A 23,220-nucleotide genomic window follows, 5' to 3' on the forward strand; every position below is an offset into this window, starting at 1 on the left:
AGAAAATTGTGTAAGGAACCAGAGGAAACCGCAGAGGTACTTAATGAATACTTTGCTTCAGTATTCACTATGGAATTATAGACAAGTGAGTCTTACTTCAGTGGTCGGCAAGTTGATGGAAAAGATCCTGAGAGGCAGGATTTATGAACATTTGGAAAGGCATAATATGATTAAGAATAGTCAGCATAGCTTTGTCAGAGGCAGGTCGTGCCTTACAAACCTGATTGAATTTTTTGAGGATGTGACTAAACACATTGATGAAGGTAGAGCCATAGATGTAGTGTATATGGATTTCAGCAAGGCATTTGATAAGGTATTCCATGCAAGGCTTATTGAGAAAGTAAGGAGGCATGGTATCCAAGGGGACAAGGCTTTTGGATCCAGAATTGGCTTGCCCACAGACGGCAAAGAGTGGTTGTAGACGGGTCATATTCTTCATGGAGGTGGGTGACCAGTGCTGTGCCTCAGGGATCTATTCTGGGACCCATTTTCTTTGTGATTTTTATAAGTGACCTGGATGAGGAAGTGGAGGGATCGATTAGTAAATTTGCTGATGACACAAAGGTTGCGGTTGTTGTGGATAGTGTAGAGGGCTGACAGGGGTTATAGCAGGACAGTGATAGGATGCAAAACTGGACCGAGAAGTGGCAGATGGAGTTCAACCCAGATAAGTGTGAGATGGTTCATTTTGGTAGGTCAAATATAGAATATAGAATATAGAAATTCTACATTCAAATGTAGAATATAGTATTAATGGTAAGACTTTTGGCAGGGTGGAGGATCAGAGGGATCTTGGGGTCCGAGTCCATAGGACACTCAAAGTTGCTGCGCAGGTTGACTCTGTGGTTAAGAAGGCATACGGTGCATTGGCCTTTATCAACCGTGGGATTGAGTTTAGGAGCCAAGAGGTAATGTTGGAGCTATACAGGACCCTGGTCAGACCCCATTTGGAGTACTGTGCTCAGTTCTGGTTGCCTCACTGCAGGAAGAATGTGGAAACCATAGAAAGTGTGCAGAGGAGATTTACAAGGATGTTGCCTGGATTGGGGAGCGTGCCTTATGAGAATAGGTTGAGTGAATTTGGCCTTTTCTCCTTGGAGCGACAGAGGATGAGAGGTGACCTGATAGAGGTGTATAAGATGATGAAAGGCATTGATCGTGTGGATAGTTAGAGGCTTTTTCCCAGGGCTGAAATGGCTGCCAAGAGAGCGCATAGTTTTAAGGTGCTTGAAAGCAGATACAGAGGAGATATCAGGAGTAAGTTTTTTATGCAGGGAATGGTGACTGCGTGGAATGGGCTGGCAGCGACGGTGGTGGAGGTGGATACGATAGAGTCTTTTAGGAGATTCCTAGATAGGCACATGGAGCTTAGAAAATAGAGGGCTATGGATAACCGTAGGTAATTTCTAAAGTAAGTACAAACCCCATTTCCAGAAAAGTTGGGATATTTTCCAAAATGCAATAAAAACAAAAATCTGTGATATGTTAATTCATGTGAACCTTTATTTCACTGACAAAAGTACAAAGAAAAGATTTTCAATAGTTTTATTGACCAACTTAATTGTATTTTGTAAATATACACAAATTTAGACTTTGATGGCTGCAACACACTCAACAAAAGTTGGGACAGAGTTAAAATAAGATTGAAAAGTGCACAGAATATTCAAGTAACACCGGTTTGGAAGACTCCACATTAAGCAGGCTAATTGGTAGCAGGTGAGGTATCATGACTGGGTATAAAAGTAACGTCCATCAAAGGCTCAGTCTTTGCAAGCAAGGATGGATCGTGGCTCACCCCTTTGCGCCAAAATTCGTGAGAGAATTGTTAGTCAGTTCAAAAGGAACATTTCTCAATGCAAGATTGCAGAGGATTTAGGTCTTTCAACATCTATAGTACATAATATTGTGAAAAGATTCAGAGAATTCAGAGACATTTCAGTGCGTAAAGGGCAAGGTCGGAAACCACTGTTGAATGCGCACGATTTTCGAGCCCTCAGGCGGCACTGCCTAAGAAACCGTCATGCTACTGTGACAATTATAGCCACCTGGGCTCAGGGTTACTTCGGAAAACCATTGTCACTCAGCACAGTCCGTCACTGCATCCAGAAATGCAACTTGAAACTATTACACAAGGAGGAAGCCATACATCAACTCTATGCAGAAACGCCGGCGAGTTCTCTGGGCCCGAGCTCATCTCAGATGGACCAAAAGACTGTGGAACTGTGTGCTGTGGTCAGGTGAGTCCACATTTCAGCTAGTTTTCGGAAAAAACGGACGTTGAGTTCTCCGTGCCAAAGATGAAAATGATCATCCAGATTGTTATCAGCGAAAGGTGCAAAAGCCAGCATCTGTGATGGTATGGGGGTGCATCAGTGCCCACGGCATGGGTGAGTTGCATGTATGTGAAGGTACCATTGACTCTGAGCCGTATATTAGGATTTTAGAGAGACATATGTTGCCATCAAGGTGACATCTCTTCCCGGGACGTCCATGCTTATTTCAGCAGGACGATGCCAGACCACATTCTGCACGGGCTACAACAGCGTGGCTTTGTAGACACAGAGTGCGTGTGCTTGACTGGCCTGCTGCCAGTCCACATCTATCTCCTATTGAAAATGTATGGAGCATCATGAGGAGGAGAATCAGACAACGGAGACCACGGACTGTTGAGCAGCTGAAGTCTTATATCAAGCAGGAATGGACAAAATTTCAAATTACAAATCTACTACAATTAGTATCCTCAGTTCCAAAACGATTAAAAAGTGTTATTAAAAGGAAAGGTGATGTAACACAATGGTAAACATGCCTCTGTCCCAACTTTTGTTGAGCATGTTGTGGCCATCAAATTCTAAATTTGTGTATGTTTACAAAATACAATTAAGTTGGTCAGTAAAACTATTGAAAATCTTTTCTTTGTACTTCTGTCAGTTAAATAAAGATTCACGTGAATTAACATATCACAGATTTTTGTTTTTATTGCATTTTGGAAAATATCCCAACTTTTCTGGAAATGGGGTTTGTACATGTTCAGCACAGAGTTGTGGGCTGAAGGGCCTGTATTGTGCTGTAGGTTTCCTAACACTGGTTTTCTTCAACTTGCCCATTCTGTTAGCATATTGTCAATAATAAAATTTAGTTTGTTTAGCTTCTGATAAACATTGCTAATGAAAGACACTTTTCTTGTTAGGAATTACGTGGGAATATTAGAGTGCATTGCAGAGTACGTCCACCTACGTCATTCAGCTCTATGGAAGGTGATGCAAGTATGTTGGAAAGGTAACATATGCTGCACGTCTGTGCTATGTTATTTCCCTTTTCTGTGGCAGCTCAAAAGTTATAAGCGTAATGCCTGCACATTTAGTGCTGATTATAGATGTAGAAGTTAGATTTTTGATAGCAATTGTATTCCCAGCCTCCACGTCTGTGGGCTACAGAGGAGAGATGGTGACATCCTCATCTAGGCTAGCTGCTGAGTCTTTGAAGATGGACCAGTCTGCCAACTCAAAGCAGTTATGTGTAAGCTCATCTATTTCCTGAGACCAGACTTCCCAGCTAACACATTGGAGGTGCAGAACATGTTGTTTGAACATCATCTCCTCTGGTATGACTTATTGATTAAGTTCTATGATATTCCATAATTTACTAAATCCTTAGCTTTGTGTCAGCCAAAGCTGGCACACCTGGTATAGCCCCATTCATTTGACCACTTTGAGCCATCTTGGGCCAGAGAGTCCAAGAGACAGTACTGAGGTTGCACATGGAAACACAGAAAATTTACAGCACAATACAGGCCCTTCAGCCCACAATGCTATGCCGAACATGTACTTACTTTAGAAATTACCTAGAGTTACCCATAGCCCTCTATTTTTCTAAGCTCCATGTACCTTTCCAGAAGTCTCTTAAAAGACCCTTCGTATCTGCCTCCACCGCCATTGCCAGTAGCCGATTCCATGCACTCACCACTCTCTGCGTAAAAAAAAACTTACCCCTGACATCTCTGTACCTAATGTTACGAAATGTAATGTTTTAGAAATGAACCAGCAGCAATAGATTGCACATGGAGTTTGGTTTTGATATTAAAACCACTATCTTTTTTAGTAACTACTTATAATGTAGTAACTTAACCAAGATAAACAAAAGTTAACAGTGTTATGTGTGTAAATATAACTCCCAAACTATTGAGCTTGGGGGAATAAGGCTTAAAGTCTTGAGATGGTAAAGTAGAAAAGTTCAGTAATCCACGAGATAAATGATGGGAGAGAGATATTTGTAATCCAAAGTAAAGTGTCCACAGATTCCACGATGGTAGAACGAGATAACAGTCGCCATAGATCTTGTCTGTTGTGCTGTTCCAAATCCACATACGAATTATCACTGAAAGTGACCTGTCACGGGAATATCGTCTTCCAGTGGTTACCACACAACATACCTAGGCAAGGGCTACAAAAGTGGCCCCACAAGATACCCCCCCCCCCAAAAAAATCCACTCCTATGGATCGTACGAAGTGACAGTCACACATTCGTTATGCACTCCGTGCCGACGCTTAACCCACCCTTGTGGGCATAAGAGAGTTCTAAGCCCCAGCTGTGACAAGCTGAAGCTTCTGGCTTCCCCAGTCTCTCTCTCTCGACTGAAGGTTGCTCTTTGTATATGAGTTTAAGTTTGCAGCAGCCTGTGACTGATGTCATAGTCCCGCCTCACTTAGGTGCTCTTAAAGTGACAGGTCATGTAAATGAAACCTGTAGGTTCCTAATATTTCCCCCCAAAAAGGAAAATTTTGATCTGCAAGAGCAACATTTTAACTGCTAATTACAATATATAAAACAATACATTTGCAATTACCATATAACATATTGCAGAGGTGTATACAAATACCAGATTCCATTCCACTATAAACAATACATTGCGAGCTTAACATCTGGAAAGGCAATCAACAATTATATTATCTTTGCCTTTAATGTGAGTTAGCATAAGATCATATTCTTGCAAAATCAGACTCCAGTTTTAACAACCTTCTGTTTTTGTCCTTTACCTTACTCAAAAACACTAATGGATTATGATATGTATAAACCACAAGTGGTTTCTGAGCTGGGCAAACATAAACACCAAAATGCTGGAAAGCCAATATGAGTGATAACAACTCTTTCTGTATGGTGGAATAATTTCTTTGATGCTCATTAAATTTCCTTGAAAAGTAAACCACAGGATGTTCAACGTTAAGGCAAACAAGGAGAAGATGGCGGTGCGACGCAGCGCGCAGCGGCCACTCCAGTGAATGATAGCTGTTATCTGTCAAGTAGGATGCCGTGCACAATCCTGATTTAATGGAGACAGACGTGAGAGCACAGAAGAACATCTGAAGAATCTTCTGAAGTGCCTTCTTCGCTGCCGCTGCTACTGTGTGATCCAGAATCTCTGGAGGAGAAGGCCCGGAGCTCTCGGCTTTGCTTGTTGCTCGGCGGCCGGGGCAGGGTCGAAGCGCTCGGCAGAGGATGGAGCTCGGGAAGCTGTATCGGAGGGGCAGGTCGGAGGCTTGTAGTTTTCGGATGGACTCAGAGTCAGCTGTGATCAGGTGCTTCCAATGCATCGGCAGTTGTCAGCACCTGGAGGTTTATGGCAGGGAGAGTTTCTCCCTTTTGCCGCCTGCCTTCGGGACTATCGGGAGTCGATTGGAACTTTGAGACTTTTTTTTACTGTGCCCATGGACTGCTCTTTATCAAGTTATGGTGGTGCTTTGCACTGCTGTAACTATATGTTATGTGGTCTTGTCAGTGTTGGTCTTTGGTTTGTCCTGTTTTGTTTGTGATAGCACCCTGGAGGAACATTGTATCATTTCTTAATGCATGCATTTCTAAATGACAATAAACGAGGACTGAGTGTCCTCATAATCTAATCTAATCTAATCATCGTCACCCCTTTGTAATAATACTGCTTGTGCAGCTTCATCACTGGCATCCACAGCTATAGAGAATGGCTTTGTAAAGTCAGGTGCCCTGAGCACAGGTTGGTAACATAAAATGGCTTTTAATTGATCAAATGCCTCCTGACAAGGTTCTGTCCAAACAAACTTTTCACCCTTCTTCAGAAGATTAGTTAAAGGGAGAGTAATATCGGCGAAATTCTTACAGAATTTATGATAATAGCTGACCATTCCCAGAGATCGTCTGAAAGCCTTTTTACCGGTTGGAATGGAAACTTCAGAAATTGCCTGAACAGGAGCCAGCTTACCTTGACCTACAACATAGCCAAGATAGGTCACAATGGCATGGCCAAAATTCACTACTAGCTAGGTTAACTGTAAGGTTGGCTTTGGAAAGCCTTTCAAACTGCTTTTCTACTGCAGAGATATGAACTTTCCATGTGCCATTTCCTGTGACTAAGTCATCAATATAGGCATCTGTGTGTTCTAACCCTCAAATTATAGAATTAATCATTCTCTGGAACGTTCCTGGAGCATTCTTACTCCCAAACGGCAAAACATTGTATTCTACAACCCAGAAGGTGTCACAAACGCAGAAATTTCTCTACCTCTGCCCGTCAAAGGAAGTCAAGTCAAGTCAAGTCAAGTCAAATTCATTTATAAAGCAGATTTAAAAACAACCCATGTTGACCAAAGTGTTGTACCGTCCATAAAAATTCACAAATACAAGAAACAGATATAAATAACAATGCACACAGCTTATAGGCACAAAATAAACAACACATGAGCCTAAGCACAAGCCAAAAAATCAGCCACATCAGGAAGATTCAAACGCTAGTGAATAAAGGTAAGGCTTGAGCCTGGACCTAAAGGAGTCAGTGGAGGGGGCAGATCTGATAGAGAGGGGAATGCTGTTCCACAGTCTAGGGGCTACAACAGCAAAGGCGCGGTCACCCCTGAACTTAAATTTAGATCGTGGGACACACCAATACCCTTTCAACAGATCCATCTTTGTAAGAAACTTAGCTTTTCCAACCTTATCTATGCAATCATCCACCCTAGGGATGGGATTAGCATCTGTTTTTGTTACAGCATTCACCTTTCTATAGTCAGTGCAAAACCTAATACTACCATCTGGTTTAGGTACCATAACACGAGATGAGGTCCAATCTGAAGTTGAAGGCCTAATAATACCATTTTCTAACATATACTCAACTTATTGTTCAGCCAGTTTACATTTTTCTACATTCATGCGATAGGGGTGTTGCTTTATGGGCGTGACCTGACCAACATCTACATCATGTGATGTGACTGTGGTTCTCCTTGGAACATTGAGAAATAAGTCTTTAAACTTCAAAATTAATTCCTTCATTTGTTGTCGTTGCTGTGGCTGCAAATGGGCCACCTTATTATCAATGTTTTCTAGAACAGTCGAATTTGTTAGTCTTACTGGGACAATGTTTGATTTAGAATAAACCTCGGATGAGTCAACTAATTCATTCCTAGGGTTGCCATACTCATTTGTTTTGACAACAACACTCACAAGTGGTGTCTGCTCTTCAAAATATGATTTCAACATACTTACATGTACCAGCTGTGTTGACTTCGTTGATCGGGTGTTTTGACTATAAAATTTACATCATCTATTTTAGACACTATTTGATACGGTCCATGGTATTTCGCTTGAAGTGGGTTCGTCAATATCGGAAATAAAACAAGTACCTTTTCTCCCACTTGGAATTTTCTTTCATGAGCCTGTCTGTCATACCAACACTTCATTACAGGTGTCCCCCATTTTCCGAACGTTCGCTTTATGACACCTCGCTGTTACAAAAGACCTACATTAGTTACCTGTTTTCGCTAACAGAAGGTATTTTCACTGTTACGAAAAAAGGCAGCATGCGCCCGAACAGCCAAGCTCCTCCCCCGGAACTGCATTCTAGCCGGCATTGCTTAAACACGTGCTTTATCTTGATTTATTTTGTGCATCGCTTAGCAAGATGAGTTCTAAGGTATCGGAAAAGCCTAAAAGAGCTCGCAAGGGTGTTAAACTTAGCGTAAAACTAGACATAATTAAGCATTTCGATCGTGGTGAACGAAGTAAGGACATTGTCCGCGCGTTGAACCATTCTCACTATTTATACACAGAGGGAAATGGCGTTTTGTTATTCGTATAAGCAAGTGTTTAACTGTGACAAAACTGCAATTTATTGGAAAAAATTGCCGAGCAAGACATTTGTTTCGATAGAAGAAAAGCAGGCTAAGGGACAGAAGGCATCGAAGGACAAGTTTACCCTAATGCTTATTATTAACGCCACTGGTGATGCTGTCCTTAAGCCTCTACTAGTGTACCGTTCAGAAAATTTGAGGGCACTTAAAGGCGCTGATAAGAAAACACTTCCTGTTGTGTCCCGTTCACATCCAAGTGGTTGGAATACCCAAGTGCTTTTTTCTGAGTACATGAGTGGATACGTTAATCCTTTTGTTGAAAAATCCTGTAGAGAAAATAACCTCGATAATAGGTGCCTTGTGATTGTCGATAATTGTGCTGCTCATCCACCTGGCATTACCGAGCATGGCGGTAACATTCGTGTTGCGTTCTTACTGCCGAATACGACATCGTTGCTGCAGCCGTGCAACCAAGGCCTAATAGCCACAATTAAGGCTTACTATACACAAAATGTGATACGTTTTATTGTAAGTACCATTGACAGAGAGGGCAACTCCGAAGCATCTCTGCAAGAGAGCTGGAAAGAATACAATATAAAATTGGCAATGGCCAACATTGGAGATGCTCTCGATAGGCTAACAGTCTCGTTTAGAAATGGTGTTTGGAGGGAACTGTGTCCCGAAACAGTGAACGATTTTAAAGTCTTTGAACTATCAACAATAAATACGGCAATACAGGTTTCTCCCACCATCCGAAGGTAGAGCGTTCCTATGAAATGGTTCGTAAGCCGGAATGTCGTAAAGCGAAGAAGCAATTACCATGTATTTATATGGGAAAATTTTGTGAGTGTTCGCAGACCCAAAAATAACCTACCAAATCATGCCAAATAACACATAAAACCTAAAATAACAATAACATATAGTAAAAGCAGGAATGATAAGATAAATACACAGCCTATATAAAGTAGAAATACTTTTCCACAATCATTGCCTGCACTGTCCACCGTAGCGAAAATCTCACGCAAGCGCAGTTGGCAAAAACACGGTGCAAGCGCTCTCGGCAGAATATCTTACGCAAGCGCAGTTGGTAAAAGCGCTCTCTCCAGTAAACTATAAGCTATGAGACTGCCAAATCATACCAAATAACACGTAAAAATACACAGCCTATATAAAGTAGAAATAATGTATGTACAGTGTGGTATTACTTACGGGAATGGGGAAGACAGCACAGAGCACACTGAAGATGGTGTGCTTGGCTGAGTTGCTGGAGATTGGGGTGGTGCAGTAGCCCCCACCCTCCGGGCAGCGAACTGATACCGATCCACGAAGCATGCAGAGGTGCAGAGGTACAGCGGTGGCTGGAACACACCCAGCACATCTTTAAGAAAAAAGCCAAAACAAACAAGCTAATTAATTAGGTGCAGGGTGGCAGCTAATTAATTAGCATGTTTATTTCGGCTTTTTTCTTAAAGATGTGCTGTGTGCATCCCGGCTACCGCTGCATTCTCCATGGATCGGTATCTGCTGCCGGGGGGTTGGGGTGGTGGGACACTGGGGTGTCATCTCATCGTCGTCTGTTTCCATTAGGGCAGGCAGCTCATCTTCTCCTATGTCTGCCTGCCTTGATGTCGAAGGACGAGGTTCGTCGTCTGCTGTGGCTGATGTGGAAGGTTTGAAAAATGACAGTATGCTTGACTGCTTAGCCTTGCGCACTTTTCTATCATACAGTTCTTTTTAAGCACTCAAACCATCTTGCAAATATGCCCTAAACCGATGTACGCTTTCAAAATTAAAGTCGTACTTTATCATTGCAGCGAAAATCTCACGTAGTCACTTTCGGTCCGTTCGCTACTGCATTTGGTTTCAATTGTTATCCTTTCCTCTCCCAATTGCATCAGCTCTTCATCTATCAGTTCTTGGTCATGGGATGCCAAAACCTCTTCAACATCATCTTCATCAACTTTCACAAGCCAAACTCACTTTGTCCTTACTTCGTTCACCATGATCCAAACGCTTAATTATGTCCAGTTTTACACTAAGTGTAACACCCTTATGAGCTCTTTTAGGCTTTTCCGATACCTTAGAACTCATCTTGCAAACGGCTGATCACAGGCTCGTGTTTAAGAAATGCCGGCGAGAATGCCGTTCTCAAGGAGAGCGGATGCTCAGGGCGCGTGCTGCCTTTATTTGCACGCTGCTTTTTCCATGTGCTGCCTTTTTTCATAACAGTGAAAACACCTTCTGTTAGCAAAAACAGGGAACTAATGTAGGTCTTTTGTAACAGTGAGGTTTCGTAAAGCGAACGTTCAAAAAGCGGGGGACACCTGTAGTGAGTTTGGCTACTGTACATAAATTATTTCTACTTTATATAGGCTGTGCATTTTATACGTTATTTGGTATGATTTGGCAGCTTCACAGCTTAAAGGTTACTGGAGAGGTTGTTTCTGCCAAGAGCGCTTGCGCTGATAGTGCTGCCGTGAGATTTTAGCTGCACTAGACAGTGCTGAAAAGTATTTCTACTTTATCTAAGCTATGTATTTATCATATAATTCCTGCTTTTACTATATGTTTCTGTTATTTTAGGTTTTATGTGTTATTTGGCATGATTTTGTAGGGTTTTTTTTGGGTCTGGGAATGCTCAAAAATTTTTTCCCTATTAATGAATGGTAATTCCTTATTCACTTTATGACATTCCGGCTTACGAACTGTTTCATAGGAATGCTGTACCTTCGGATAGCGGGGGAAACCTGTACATTCTGAGAAACCTTTAAGTTTTGTCTCGCTCGGCTACAGGCTTGGTGTAATCTTTCCTTGAACTTCAAAACTTAATCTAGCAAATTGATATTCATGTCCTCTTTAATCCACTGTTCCTTTAATAGGGTCAAAGGTCCCCAAACCCTATGACCAAATACAAGTTCAAATGGACTAAAGCCTAGTGATTCCTGTACAGATTTCTCTTATTGCAAATAAAAGCAAATGAACTCCTTCATCACAATCCTTCTCATTTTCAACACAGTATGTCTTAATCATGGTTTTGAGGGTAGAATGGAATCTTTCTAAAGCCCCTTGTGATTCTGGATGGTACGCAGATGATGTAATTTGTTTGGTTCCCAGTTCATAAACTACCTGCTGAAATAATCTAGATGTAAAAGTACTTTCTTGATCAGACTGTATTTCTTTAGGCAAACCAAACAAAGTAAAAAAAAACTTTAAGAGCCTTTGCCACAGTTTTAGCCTTTATATTTCTGAATGGTATTGCTTCTGGAAATCTGGATGCTGTGCACATGATAGTTAGCAAATACTGATGGCCAGCTTTAGTCTTTGGTAATGGGCCAAACATAATCCACAATAACTTTTGAAAAGGGTTCACCAAATGCAGGTATAGGCTGCAGTGGGGCCACTGGAGTGACCTGATTAGGTTTACCCACAATCTGACAAGTGTGACAAGTTCAACATACTGTCACAGCACCTTTCCTCAGACTAGGCCAGAAAAAATGTTTCAAAATCTTGTTCACAGTCTTATTTACACCAAGATGACCACCTAAGGGCATACTATGGGCCAAGGTTAAAATCTCGTTCCTATAGACTTTAGGAACTACAATTTGGTGAACAATTGACCACTCCTCTCTTGCAGGTATCTCAGGTGGTTTCCACTTCTTCATTAACATTCCATCTTTGATATAATACCCAACGGCACTTTCTTAATCTCATCATCTGAGAGAGCTATTTCTCTTAAAGGTTCAATCTCAGGGTCTCTGCTCTGTGCTGCTATAAACTCCTTCCTGAACGGAGAAAAATCTTTCTCGTCAGATTTAATACCTGGATCCTGGTGAAGCAATGAAGGCAAAAAAATCCCTGACAAGTCATCAAAACCTGAATTCCGTTTTTGGCTATCATGGGTAGCAGAATCATGCACAGAACGATCGGCATTGGCTGACTTCTTAGCCATACTTCGAGTTACTGCGCAGGAGGGATAAATGGTAGAATCCATCTGTGGGTTGTCAGTGGTTGGTTTAGTTGTCAGCTGCGCTGCAGGAACAACTTTACCATCTGCTAGGTCATTCCCTAACAGCAAAGTAACATCTTCCACCGGTAAACTGGAGCATAGTCCTATCTTAACAGGTCCCGAAACCAACCCTGACTCTAAAGTTACCTTGTGCAGTGGCACAGAAACAATGCCGCCCTCGATACCTTTAATAAGATTTACCTCAGCAGTGTCAGTCTCATCACTAAACTTTAGTATACTATCCAATATAAGTGACTGAGAAGCCCCAGTAATGTAGCCCGAAGAATTTTCACTGGTACCGGGGTTGACCCTTTCTTTACTGACACAAACCCATCTGACATAAAATGATCGAATCCTTTCCTGACTCGGTCAGACCTCTCAGACCTTAACTGAGCCTCATCAGACTGTGCAGAACCCTGTTGGCTTATAGGTGCTTCAACGTGCTGAATACAAGCATCTGGGACTGCCTCCCTTTCCTCTTCCTTCTTCAGAATGGAACAATTAGCCATAATGTGACCAGCTTTCTTACATTAGTGACAAGTAAGACCAGAATATTTCTCCTTCACTTGCTTCCCTTCATCCTTACTCTTGTCAGTAGTCCCAGATTTAATTTCTGGTTTACCCTGACTACCCATGCTACTCTCTTGGAAGCTCTTACTTGGGGTAAACTTAACCTTGTGGGTTATAGCAAATTCATCTGCTAATTCAGCAGACTCCTGTAAAGATAGCAGACTCCTGCAAAGTGGCAGCATCCTTTTCATCTAAATATACCTTTATGGCATTAAGGATGCACCTCTTAAATTCTTCAATTAAAACCAACTCTTTCAAGTTGTCAAAATCATCATCCACATTCTTAGATGTGCACCATCGCTCGAAACATACAGACTTTTCATAAGCAAATTTCACATAAGTCTGGTTCACAGATTTCCTCAAATTTCTAAACCTTTGCCTATAGGCTTCTGGGACCAATTCATAGGCTTTAAGCACAGCCTGTTTCACAATGTCATAATCAGTTGCACTTTCAACTGACAGGGCCAAATAAGCCTGTTGAGCTTTTCCTTTAATTACACTTTGTAAGAGAAGAGACCAACTCTTTTTTGGCCACTGTAGGCTCTGAGCAACTTTCTCAAAATGCTGGAAGTATTTATCAACCTCAGCCTCATCAAATGAAGGGACCAGTTTAACTTCCTGGCTGGCAATAAATGGCACAACCAGTTCCCTAGAACCAGCAACTTCTTTCTCAAGCCTCAACCTATCCATTACAAACCACCTCTGTTTTTCTGCTTCCACCCTTTGTCTGCTTCTTCCCTCTGTTTGCCTGCTTCTCTAGCATCAAATTGCCTTTGTCTTTCTTTATCCTCAGCCTCCAATTTAAGTATATCATACTTCATTTGTTCCAGCCGTAACTGGATCTCCTCTTTACTTACAGGAAACCTCTTTAACACCTCCTCATCAAACACCTGCGTAGATACATAGTGCTCAACTATTTCCCTCTGAATCTCTGGCTTTCTCATAGCCTGCTTTATCTCAGTAAGTTTTAGCTCACTAGCAATGGCCAGCAATTCATCCTTTTTGGCTTTCTCCAATGTCTCAGAGGTTGGCACTTCCAGAAATGCCTCAATATCCATTGCTGCTGATTTCCACACACACAAATCAAACAAAAGGGATTTGCCCAATCAGATCGATAATTAATCAATCAATAAGCTCCAATTTTGTTCATGTCAAGGACGAGCCCCCAATTTGTTATGAAATGTAATGTTTTAGAAATGAACCAGCAGCAATAGATTACACATAGAGTCTGGTTTTGATGTTAAAACCACTATCTTTATTAGTAACTACTTATAATATAGTAACTTAACCAAGATAAACAAAAGTTAACAGTGTTATGTGTGTAAATATAATTCCCAAACTATTGAGCTTGGGGGGATAAGGCGTAAAGTCTTGAGATGGTAAAGTAGAAAAGTTCAGTAATTCACGAGATAAAATGACGGGAGAGAGATATTTGTAATCCAAAGTAAAATGTTGAGAAAAGGCAATTACGAAGTATTCCACAGATTGCACGATGGTAAAATGAGTTAACAGTCACTGTAGATCTTGTCTGTCGTGCCATTCCAAATCTACATACAAATTTTCACCGAAAGTGACCTGTCACGGGAATATCGTCTTCCAGTGGTTACCACACAACGTACCCAGGCAAGGCTACAAAACTGGTCCCACAAGATATCCCCCAAAAAATCCACTTCTATGGATTGTAAGAAGTGACAGTCACACATTTATTATGCACTCTGTGCCGATGTTTATCCCACCCTTGTGGGCATAAGAGAGTTCCAAGCCCCAGCTGTGACAAGCTGAAGCTACTGGCTTCCCCAGTCTCTCTCTGTCTCTCAGCTGAAGGTCGCTGTGTATGAGTTTAAGTTTGCAGCAGCCTGTGACTGACGTCATAGTTCTGCCTCACTTAGGCGCTCTTAAAGTGACAGTCCACAGTAAATGAAATCTGTGGGTTTGTAACCCTACTTCCAAGTACCTTAAAACTGTGCCCTCTCGTAATAGCCATTTCAGCCCTGGGAAAAAGCCTCTGACTATCTATACAATCAATGCCTCTCATCATCTTATGCACCTCTATCAGGTCACCTCTCATCCTCCACCGCTCCAAGGAGAAAAGGCTAAGTTCACTCAACCTATTCTCATAAGGCATGCTCCCCAATCCAGGCAACATCCTTGTAAAATCCTCTGCACCCTTTCTATGGTTTCCACATCCTTCCTGTGGTGAGGTGACCAGAACTGAGCGCAGTACTCCAAGCAGAGTCTGACCAGAGTTCTATACAGCTGTAACATTACCTCTCGGCTCTTGAACTCAATCCCACAGTTGATGAAGACCAATGCACCATTTGAGTGTCCTATGGATTTGAACCCCAAGATCCCTCTGATCATCCACTCTGCGAGTAAGCTTTAGTTGTATTATTTTCTGAGTATTTCCTCTCATGGCATGGCTCAAAACCCAGTGTCTGTTTTCAGAGCGTGCTTCGGGCATGTGAGTGACATGACATGCTCACAAGTGTCAGCTGAGTATAACTAGCCCTTTGATACTGGGCATGTTGCCTTGGGAGAGGACATTGATATTGGTTTGCTCATCTTTGCAGTGAACTTTGAGGAATTTTGAGGTGACAACTTTGAGTTAGATACTCTACAGTGCTTTAAAGTGCCTGCTGTAGTTGGTCCTGGTCTTGGTCCTGGAAAGCTATACAATATTAGAGACCACTACTGTCTGGTACTTCATAAATTTCGTCCCAGGTTTGGTGTTTTGACATTTAAACATCCTTTGTGTTCTCAATTGATCCAAAGGCCAGGCTGGTGCATGGAAGGAGATGTCCGCCTTCACTGAGATGTGGTTCCTGTGATATTATTTATACTATTGTTTTGTCATAGTATTTACATTAATTGTAGCTTCGTTTTTAAATAAATGTACTTTAACTCAATTGCAGCTGAAACATCTCTGATTAACTACCATTTAAAACCCATTGGAACAGGCCTTTGTCAGTACTGTCAGGAGTGTATCCTCCGGAATTGTGATTACAACTGATGGGACAGTCATTGTGGGGTTAATGATGTTTTTGGAGATGGTGGGGAGCAAATTCAGATGGTGGAATTTCATTTTTGTATGATCTGTCACAATGTAAAAGTCAAAACAAAGTTGAACAATATTACATCTGGATCACCGGCTCCAGGATCTCCATTTTAAAATCTTGGTCTGGTCAAGAAGAACCTTTCTGCAGTGCCTTGTACAATTCCAAATTAAATTTCCATATGTAAGTCATTGTTTATCATAACACGGTTGCAGGCTCTGGCCTGTAAATAAATAATTTGGACAAAGACTTTTAATTTTCTCAACTCAGTTGACATTTCATTTTCTCCAAATTTATATATATTTAACATTTACCTTTCTATTTTTAATGCAGATTTTAAATTTTTATTTTGCCATAGGGTTAAGTCCAAACTGAAATAATGGAAACATTGAAAAAGGATGCAGGGTTGAGCAGCATAAGGCAAGAAAGGGAAAGAGTATAAAGATTATTTTGGGATCTGGACACTCCTGGCAAGGGCAGTATTTATTGGCGATCCCCCGTTGCCTTGAAAATGTGTTGAGCTGTTTCTGGTACTACTTTATAGTTCTACAACGCTGGTGGGAAGGTAATTCCAGGAGTTTGATGAGGATGTTATAGATGCAATTGGAAATCATAGTGATAGAGCTGAGGATGAGCCAGCAGGTTTACAAGTAGATAATGGGTGTAACATCATGGAGGAAAGTATTGAGAATTAAAGATTTTGATAGACAAAGGGGTTAATCTTAGCTTTCTGAGCATGGAAACCAGTTTGCAGCTTAGTTTGTAATAGATATGGCCTTGGCTTTCGGCAGAGACAGTTCTTAGAATAAGTACTTGCAGTTGCTCACCTTGTAAAAATTAGACTCAAGGATATGAGACAAGCTGTTAATACAAAGTTATACACAGGACTGAATTTTTAATTTTTGGCTGATGCCATGAGTATAGTTTATCACAAGAGAACTGCATGTGAACCTACCTTACCTTTTCTAATTCACAAGGGCAATTGAACAGCCTTTGCCTTTGCGATTGATTTGTACATGCATAAAAAGAGCTGTACCCTCTGTATTACTTTGAATTTGAAACCCACTGTTAGAGGTTCCACTCCCACACAATTTCGTAAATAAAGCTCTCTTCAAAGTCCATGTCTAATTTACATTTGATCAACTTTAATCAAATTTCTTTAGCAAATTGATTTCCCTAACAAACATGAATGTAATGAAGGACAAGCCAATGATTGGGTACAAATGCAGACAGAGCAAAGAATTAAATTGTACCATAGAGGCAAAATTCAGAATGGCAAAGAATGCTGGACTGAAGGTGCTGTATTTAAATGCGCATATCATTTGGAATAAGGTAGACAAACTCGTGGCGTATTTCGAAATTGGTTGGTATGACGTTGTGAGCATCACTGAGTTGTGGCTGAAAGAAGACCATAGTTGGGAGCTTAACATCAAAGGAAATACTTTCTACCAAAAGGACAACAGGAAGGCATAGGCGATGGTGTGGCTCTGTTGGTAACAGATGGAATTACCTCTTTAGAAAGAGGTGGCATAGGGTCAGAGAATGTTGAATTTTTGTGGGTGGAGTTAAGAAACTGCAAGGGTACAAAAAAAACCCATTATGGGAATCATACATAGGCCTCCAATTAGTAGCCAAGATGTGGGGTTGAGATTGTAAAGGGAGCTGGAAAAGGCATGTAATAAAGGTAATGTCACAATTGTAGTGGGGGACTTCAATATTCAAAGGGATTTGGAAAATCATGTTGGTGTCAGATCACAAGAGAGGGAATTTGTTGAATGCCTACGAGATGGCTTTTTGGAGCAGGTTATGCTTGAACCTAGTTGGGGAAAGACTATCTTAGATCCGGTATTGTGCAATAACCCAGATGTTAGGGGGCTTCACATAAGGAACCCTTAGGAGGCAGTGACCACAATATGGTTGAATTCATGCTGCAATTTGAGAGGGAGAAGCATAAGTTGCATGTGTCAATATCACAGTGGAGTAAAGGGAATTACAGAGGCCTGAGAGAGGAGCTTCCCCAGGTGGATTGGAGGAGGATACTAGTAGGAATGTCGGCAGAACAGAGGTGGCTGAAGTTTCTAGGAATAGCTCACAAGGTGCAGGATAGATATATCCCACAAAAGAAGTTGTTCTCAAATGGCAGGGGTAGGCAATCGTGGCTGACAAGGGAAGTTAAGGACTCCATAAAAGCCACGGAAAGGGCATATAAGGTAGCAAAAGAGAGTGGGAAGTTGTATGGTTAGGAAGCTTTGAAAATCCAACAAAAAGCAACTAAAAAATCTATAAGAACAGAAATGATGAAATATGAGGTCAAACTAGCCAATAATATAAAACAGAACACTAGAAGTTTTTTCAGTTATATAAAGAGTAAAAGAGAGATGAGAATTGATATTGGACCACTGGAAGATGATGCTGGTGAAGTAGTAATGGGGATAAGGAAATGGCAGATGAACCTATTGAGTATTTTGCATCAGTCTTCACTGTGGAAGACCCAGCAGTGTGTCAGAAGTCCATGTGTATCGGGGAGCAGGAGAAGGTACCATTGCTGTTACAAAGGAAATAGTGCAATGCAAACTCACCTGGGCCAAATGGACTATATCCCAGAGTCCTGAGAGAGGTTGCTCAAGAGATAACAGATGCATTGGTCATGATCTTTCAAGAATCACTTGATTTGGACATGGTCCCAGAGGACTGGAAAATTGCAAATGCCACTCCACTCTTTAAGAAGGGAGGAAGGCAAAAGAGAGGAAATTATAGGCCAGTTAGCCAAACCTTAGTGCTTGGGTAAGTGTTGGAGTCTATTATTAAGGATGAGGTTTCAGGATACTTGGAGACTAATGATAGAATAAGTCAAAGTCAGCATAGTTTCTGTAAAGAGAAATCTTGCCTGACAAATCTGTTAGAATTTTGTGAAGAAGTAACAAGCAGGGGTGGACAAAGGAGAGGCAGTGGATGTCATTTAATTGGATTTTCAGAAGGCATTTGATAAGGTGCCACACATAAGGCTGCTTAACAAGATAAAATCCTGTGGAGCTACAGGAAAGATACTGGCATTGATTGACAGGAGGCAACAAGTACGAATAAAGGGAGCTTTTTCTAGTTGGCTGCAAGTGACTTGTGGTGTTTTTCAAGGGTCAGTATTGGGACCGCTACTTTTCACATTACTTGTCAATGATTTGGATAATGGAATTGATGGCTTTGTGGCAAAGTTTACGGATGATATGAAGATAGGTGCAATTGCAACAGGACTTGGACAAATTGGAAGAATGGGCAAAACAGTGGCAGATGGAATACAGTGTTGGGAAATGTATGATAATACATTTTGGCAAAAAGAACAATAGCACGGACTATTATCTAAGTGGGAGAAAATTCAAACACCAGAGGTGCAGAGAGACTTGGGAGTCTTTTTGCCAGACTCCCAGAAGGTTAATTTATAGGTTGAGTCTATGGTAAAGAAGGCAAAGCAATGTTGGCATTTATTTCAAGGGGATTAGAATATAAAAGCAAGGAGATAATGCTGAGCCTTTATAAGACACTAGTCAGGCTGCACTTGGAGTATTGTCAACAGTTTTGGGCTCTATTTCTCAGAAAGGATGTGCTCTCATTGGAGAGAGTCCAGAGGAGGTTCCTGAGGATGATTCCGGGAATGAAGGTGTTAACATATGAGGAGCGTTTGGCAGTTTTGGGCCTGTACTCACTGGAATTTAGAAGAATGTGGGGTATCTCATTGAAACCTACTGAATATTGAAAGTACTAGAGAGGGTGGATGTGGAGAGGATGTTTCCAATGGTGGGGGTATGCAGGACCAGAGGGCACAGCCTCAAAATTGAGGGACGGGCTTTAAAAACAGAGGTAAGAGGATTTTTTTTAGCCGGAGAGTAGTGAATCTGTGGAATGCTCTGTTACAGACTGAGGTGGAGGCCAAGTCCATGGGTATATTTAAAGCAGAAGTTGATAGTTTCCTGATTGGTCAGGGAATCAGTCATGATATCTGTATCAAGGATATGGTGAAAAGGGAGGTGTATGGTGTTGAGTGGGATCTTGGATCAGCCATGATGGAATGGTGAAGTAGACTCAACTGAAGCAGAATTAGGCCATTTAGCCTATGTCTTACGGTCTAAATGGTAACATATTTCTGCATCAGGCTGACATGTAAACATTCAATTGCTCTCATCCTTAGGAATTGAGCTGTCCATAATTGGCCTTGTTAAATAACTGCAGTGCATTCTTTTAATGATATATACTGCAAATACTGTATACTGGTAGTGAAGGGATTGAATTCTCGGACTGGTGGATGGGATGTTAATCAGATGGACATCTTTGTCCAGGAATGGTCATAGAGACATAGTGCTACACAGTAAGAAACAGCCTTCAGCCCAGCAAGTCTACACTGACCATCAGGCACCCACTTACACTAATTGTGCATGAGTGTGATTTTATTTGCCCTACATTCCCATAATCTTCTCCCAGAATCTGTCATTCACCTACACAGTAGGGACAATTTACAGTAGTCTTTTAACTTATTGACCTCATCTTTGGAATGCAGAGGAAACCAAAGCACTGAGGGGAAACCTATATAGTTACACTGCAAACGGACAAACTCCAGGCATACAGATATCATGACTGAAACTGGTTCACCCGAGCTGTGCTGCCACTGTGCTGCCTGTACACTGTTGAGCTCCATAAGTGCTTTTCACGTTGCATTCATGTAAGCAAGTGGAGGGTACTCCATTACCCTCATTACTTGTGCCTTTTAGACAGTGGGAAGATTTGGCGGCGTCCAGCCTACTCTTGTAATTCTAGTGGTATTTATGTAGCTGGTTCAGTCAAGTTTCTGGTGAGTTGCAGGATATTAATGGCAGGCACTTGCTGGTGATAATGCTGTGTCTTTCAAGAGTAGGTATTAAGATTTCCATTTGCTGAAGATGGTCACTGCCTGCCATCTGGATGAAGTGAATATCACGCATTATACACTCAGTGGCCACTTTATTAGGTACCTTCTATTTTTTTTTCCGTTAAAGATGGCGCCGGTAACTAACGACTTTGCATGTCCTCTCCCGAGCAAACTGCCCTCTCCACTATCCTATACCCGAGAAACCCTTCTAAACCTCCAACCTAGCAAGATCAAGATCAACAGCACCCTGGCGAAGCTACTGACCCAGCTGGAGACCACCGCGCCAGAACTGCTTCTTAAACTCCGGACCGCACCTGGACCCGACCAGTGAGGCCCACCACATTCCCAGAGACCTGTGGCCTGCTACCGTGCCAGAGTGCTTGGAAACACGGCCCATTCCGACCAGCACCTCTCCGGAGCAGACGAGCACACAGAAGTGACGGCAGAGACCTCTGTGCCCCAAACGCTTCCCTGGAGCGAGCACCGTAAAGGTCCGTTGGAGGCCATCCACAGCTGCCGGAAGTGAGGCCTCCGCAACCGTGACTCGGCTTAAGGACTTGTTTCATCTGGGAGCCCAGCCATCCGGGATTAGGTGTCGGCTTCAGGGCCCGACCCAATCGACAGCCCGAGCCCCCGGCAGCTGGAAGTGGCAGTGGAGCCTCCCTCATTACTCGCCCGACCCGGAGCGTCCAACAACGTGACCTGCCAATCGATCCCCGTGGGATGTGTCCACTAACCGCAAAGAGCTGACAACAGCACACTGCATCGATGGAAACCTGGAAAGATGCACTACTTACTGAGGAAGCATGGGAAAAGAGCTGGGCTGCTGGTCAGATTGAAGCTGTGGGGCTTCTGGGTCCCTATGCCCACCATCCTACTAGCTAATGTGCAAGCCACAGAGAACAAGGTGGATGATCTTAAAGGGAGACTCACCTACTGCAGGGAGATGCAGAACTGCTGTGTATTCTGTTTCACCGAGACCTGGCTCTCCCCTGCCATCCCTAACTGTGCCATCTGACCGGAGGGATTTTCGATCCATCAGATGGACGGTAAGACGAGGGGAGGTGGTGTCTGCTTACTGATCAACACTGCGTGGTGCTCGGACACAGTGGCACTGATAAGCTCTTGCAGCCCGGACCTGGAACACCCATCGGTGAAGTATCGTCCCTACTATCTGCCATGAGAATTCACCTCGGTCGTACTGACAGCGGTCTACATTCCCCCCCAGGCAGACGTGGAGTGTGCTCTGAACATACTGTGTGCCAACATCAGTGAACTTGGGACCAGGTATCCGGAGGCTTTGCTCATTACAGCCGGGGACTTTAAACAGGCCAACCTTAGGAAGGCACTGCCAAAGTTACACCAACATGTCTCCTACCCCACTAGAGGCCCGAATATACTTGACCACAGCTACACAACAGTCAAGGTTGCCTACCGTTCCGTCCCACGACCTCACTTCGGAAAATCGGAACATCAGGCCGTACTCCTCCTCCCGGTCTACAAACAGAAACTGAAGCGGGAGGTCACGGTGTCAAAAGTAGTGTTGCGCTGGACGGAGGAAACGGATGAGGTCCTCCGTGACTGCTTTGAATTGGTGGACTGGTTAGTATTCAAGGACTCAGCAGCTAACCTTGAGTATGCCTCAGCTGTCATGGACTTTATTTGGAAATGCACGGAGTACTGTGTGTCTCGCAAGACGATCTGTGTATTCCCTAACCGGAAACCTTGGATGAATTATGAGGTCAAGTCCCTTTTAAAGGCTAGAGCTGTGGCTTTTAGATCCGAGGATACCAGTCGCTACATGGAATCCAGGCGTGAGCTCCGGAAAGCTATTAAGGGCGCCAAGAGGCAATATCGAGCCAAGTTGGAAGCCCAGGCTAACTGGAGGGATGCCAGTAGACTATGGCAGGGTCTAAATGAGATCACTGGGCGCAAAGAAAAGGCTGGGAATATCAATAACTGTGGCATTTCTCTTCCTGATGAACTTAACGTATTCTATGCAAGATTCAAACAGAAAAGGAGCATCCCGCTCCCTCCGGATGAACCGGACCTGGTGGTATCGAGATTCATCGCCACTGAGGAGGACGTTAGAAGGGCCTTCCTGAAGATAAATCTAAGGAAGGCGACGGGCTCAGATGGCGTCCCAGGATGGGTTCTCCGGGCCTGTGCAAGCGAGCTAGCTGGAGTGTTTGCTGATGTCTTCAACTGCTCCTTGCTTCAGTCTAAGATCCCCTCGTGTTTTAAGAAGGCAACGATAATCCCAGTGCCGAAGAAGAGCAAGGTGGTATGCCTGAATGACTATCGACCTGTGGCTCTGACATCAATTGCTATGAAGTGCTTCGGGAGATTGGTTATGGCACACATCAACCACAGCTGACCGTCAACCTTGACGCTTTGCAATTCGCCTACAGGAGCAACAGGTCAACGGCAGATGCCATCTCTCTGGCCCTACGTTCCTCCTTAGAACACCTGGAGAATAAAGATGCATATGTAAGGTTCCTTTTCATTGACTACAGCTCTGCCTTTAATACTATCATTCCAAATAAACTGATTCCTAAGCTCCAGAACTTGGGCCTTAGTACTCAGATCTGCAGCTGGATCTTCAAC

General features: G+C 42.7%; 1 protein-coding gene across 1 annotated transcript in view; it reads left to right on the forward strand.

Annotated features, from left to right (window-relative positions):
• The first annotated feature begins 1,948 nt into the window (after positions 1 to 1,948).
• kif25 (kinesin family member 25) overlaps positions 1,949 to 23,220 on the forward strand; it is a 321,128-nt gene continuing 299,856 nt past the window's right edge. The window contains exons 1-2 of the mRNA XM_072265970.1: positions 1,949 to 2,237; positions 3,188 to 3,276. Coding sequence (XP_072122071.1) covers positions 2,109 to 2,237; positions 3,188 to 3,276 — 218 coding nt within the window. The 5' untranslated portion in view covers positions 1,949 to 2,108. The remainder of the gene's footprint in view (positions 2,238 to 3,187; positions 3,277 to 23,220) is intronic.

This window comes from Mobula birostris, chromosome 8 (genome assembly GCF_030028105.1).
Source record: "Mobula birostris isolate sMobBir1 chromosome 8, sMobBir1.hap1, whole genome shotgun sequence".
Classification (NCBI taxonomy): domain Eukaryota; kingdom Metazoa; phylum Chordata; class Chondrichthyes; order Myliobatiformes; family Myliobatidae; genus Mobula; species Mobula birostris.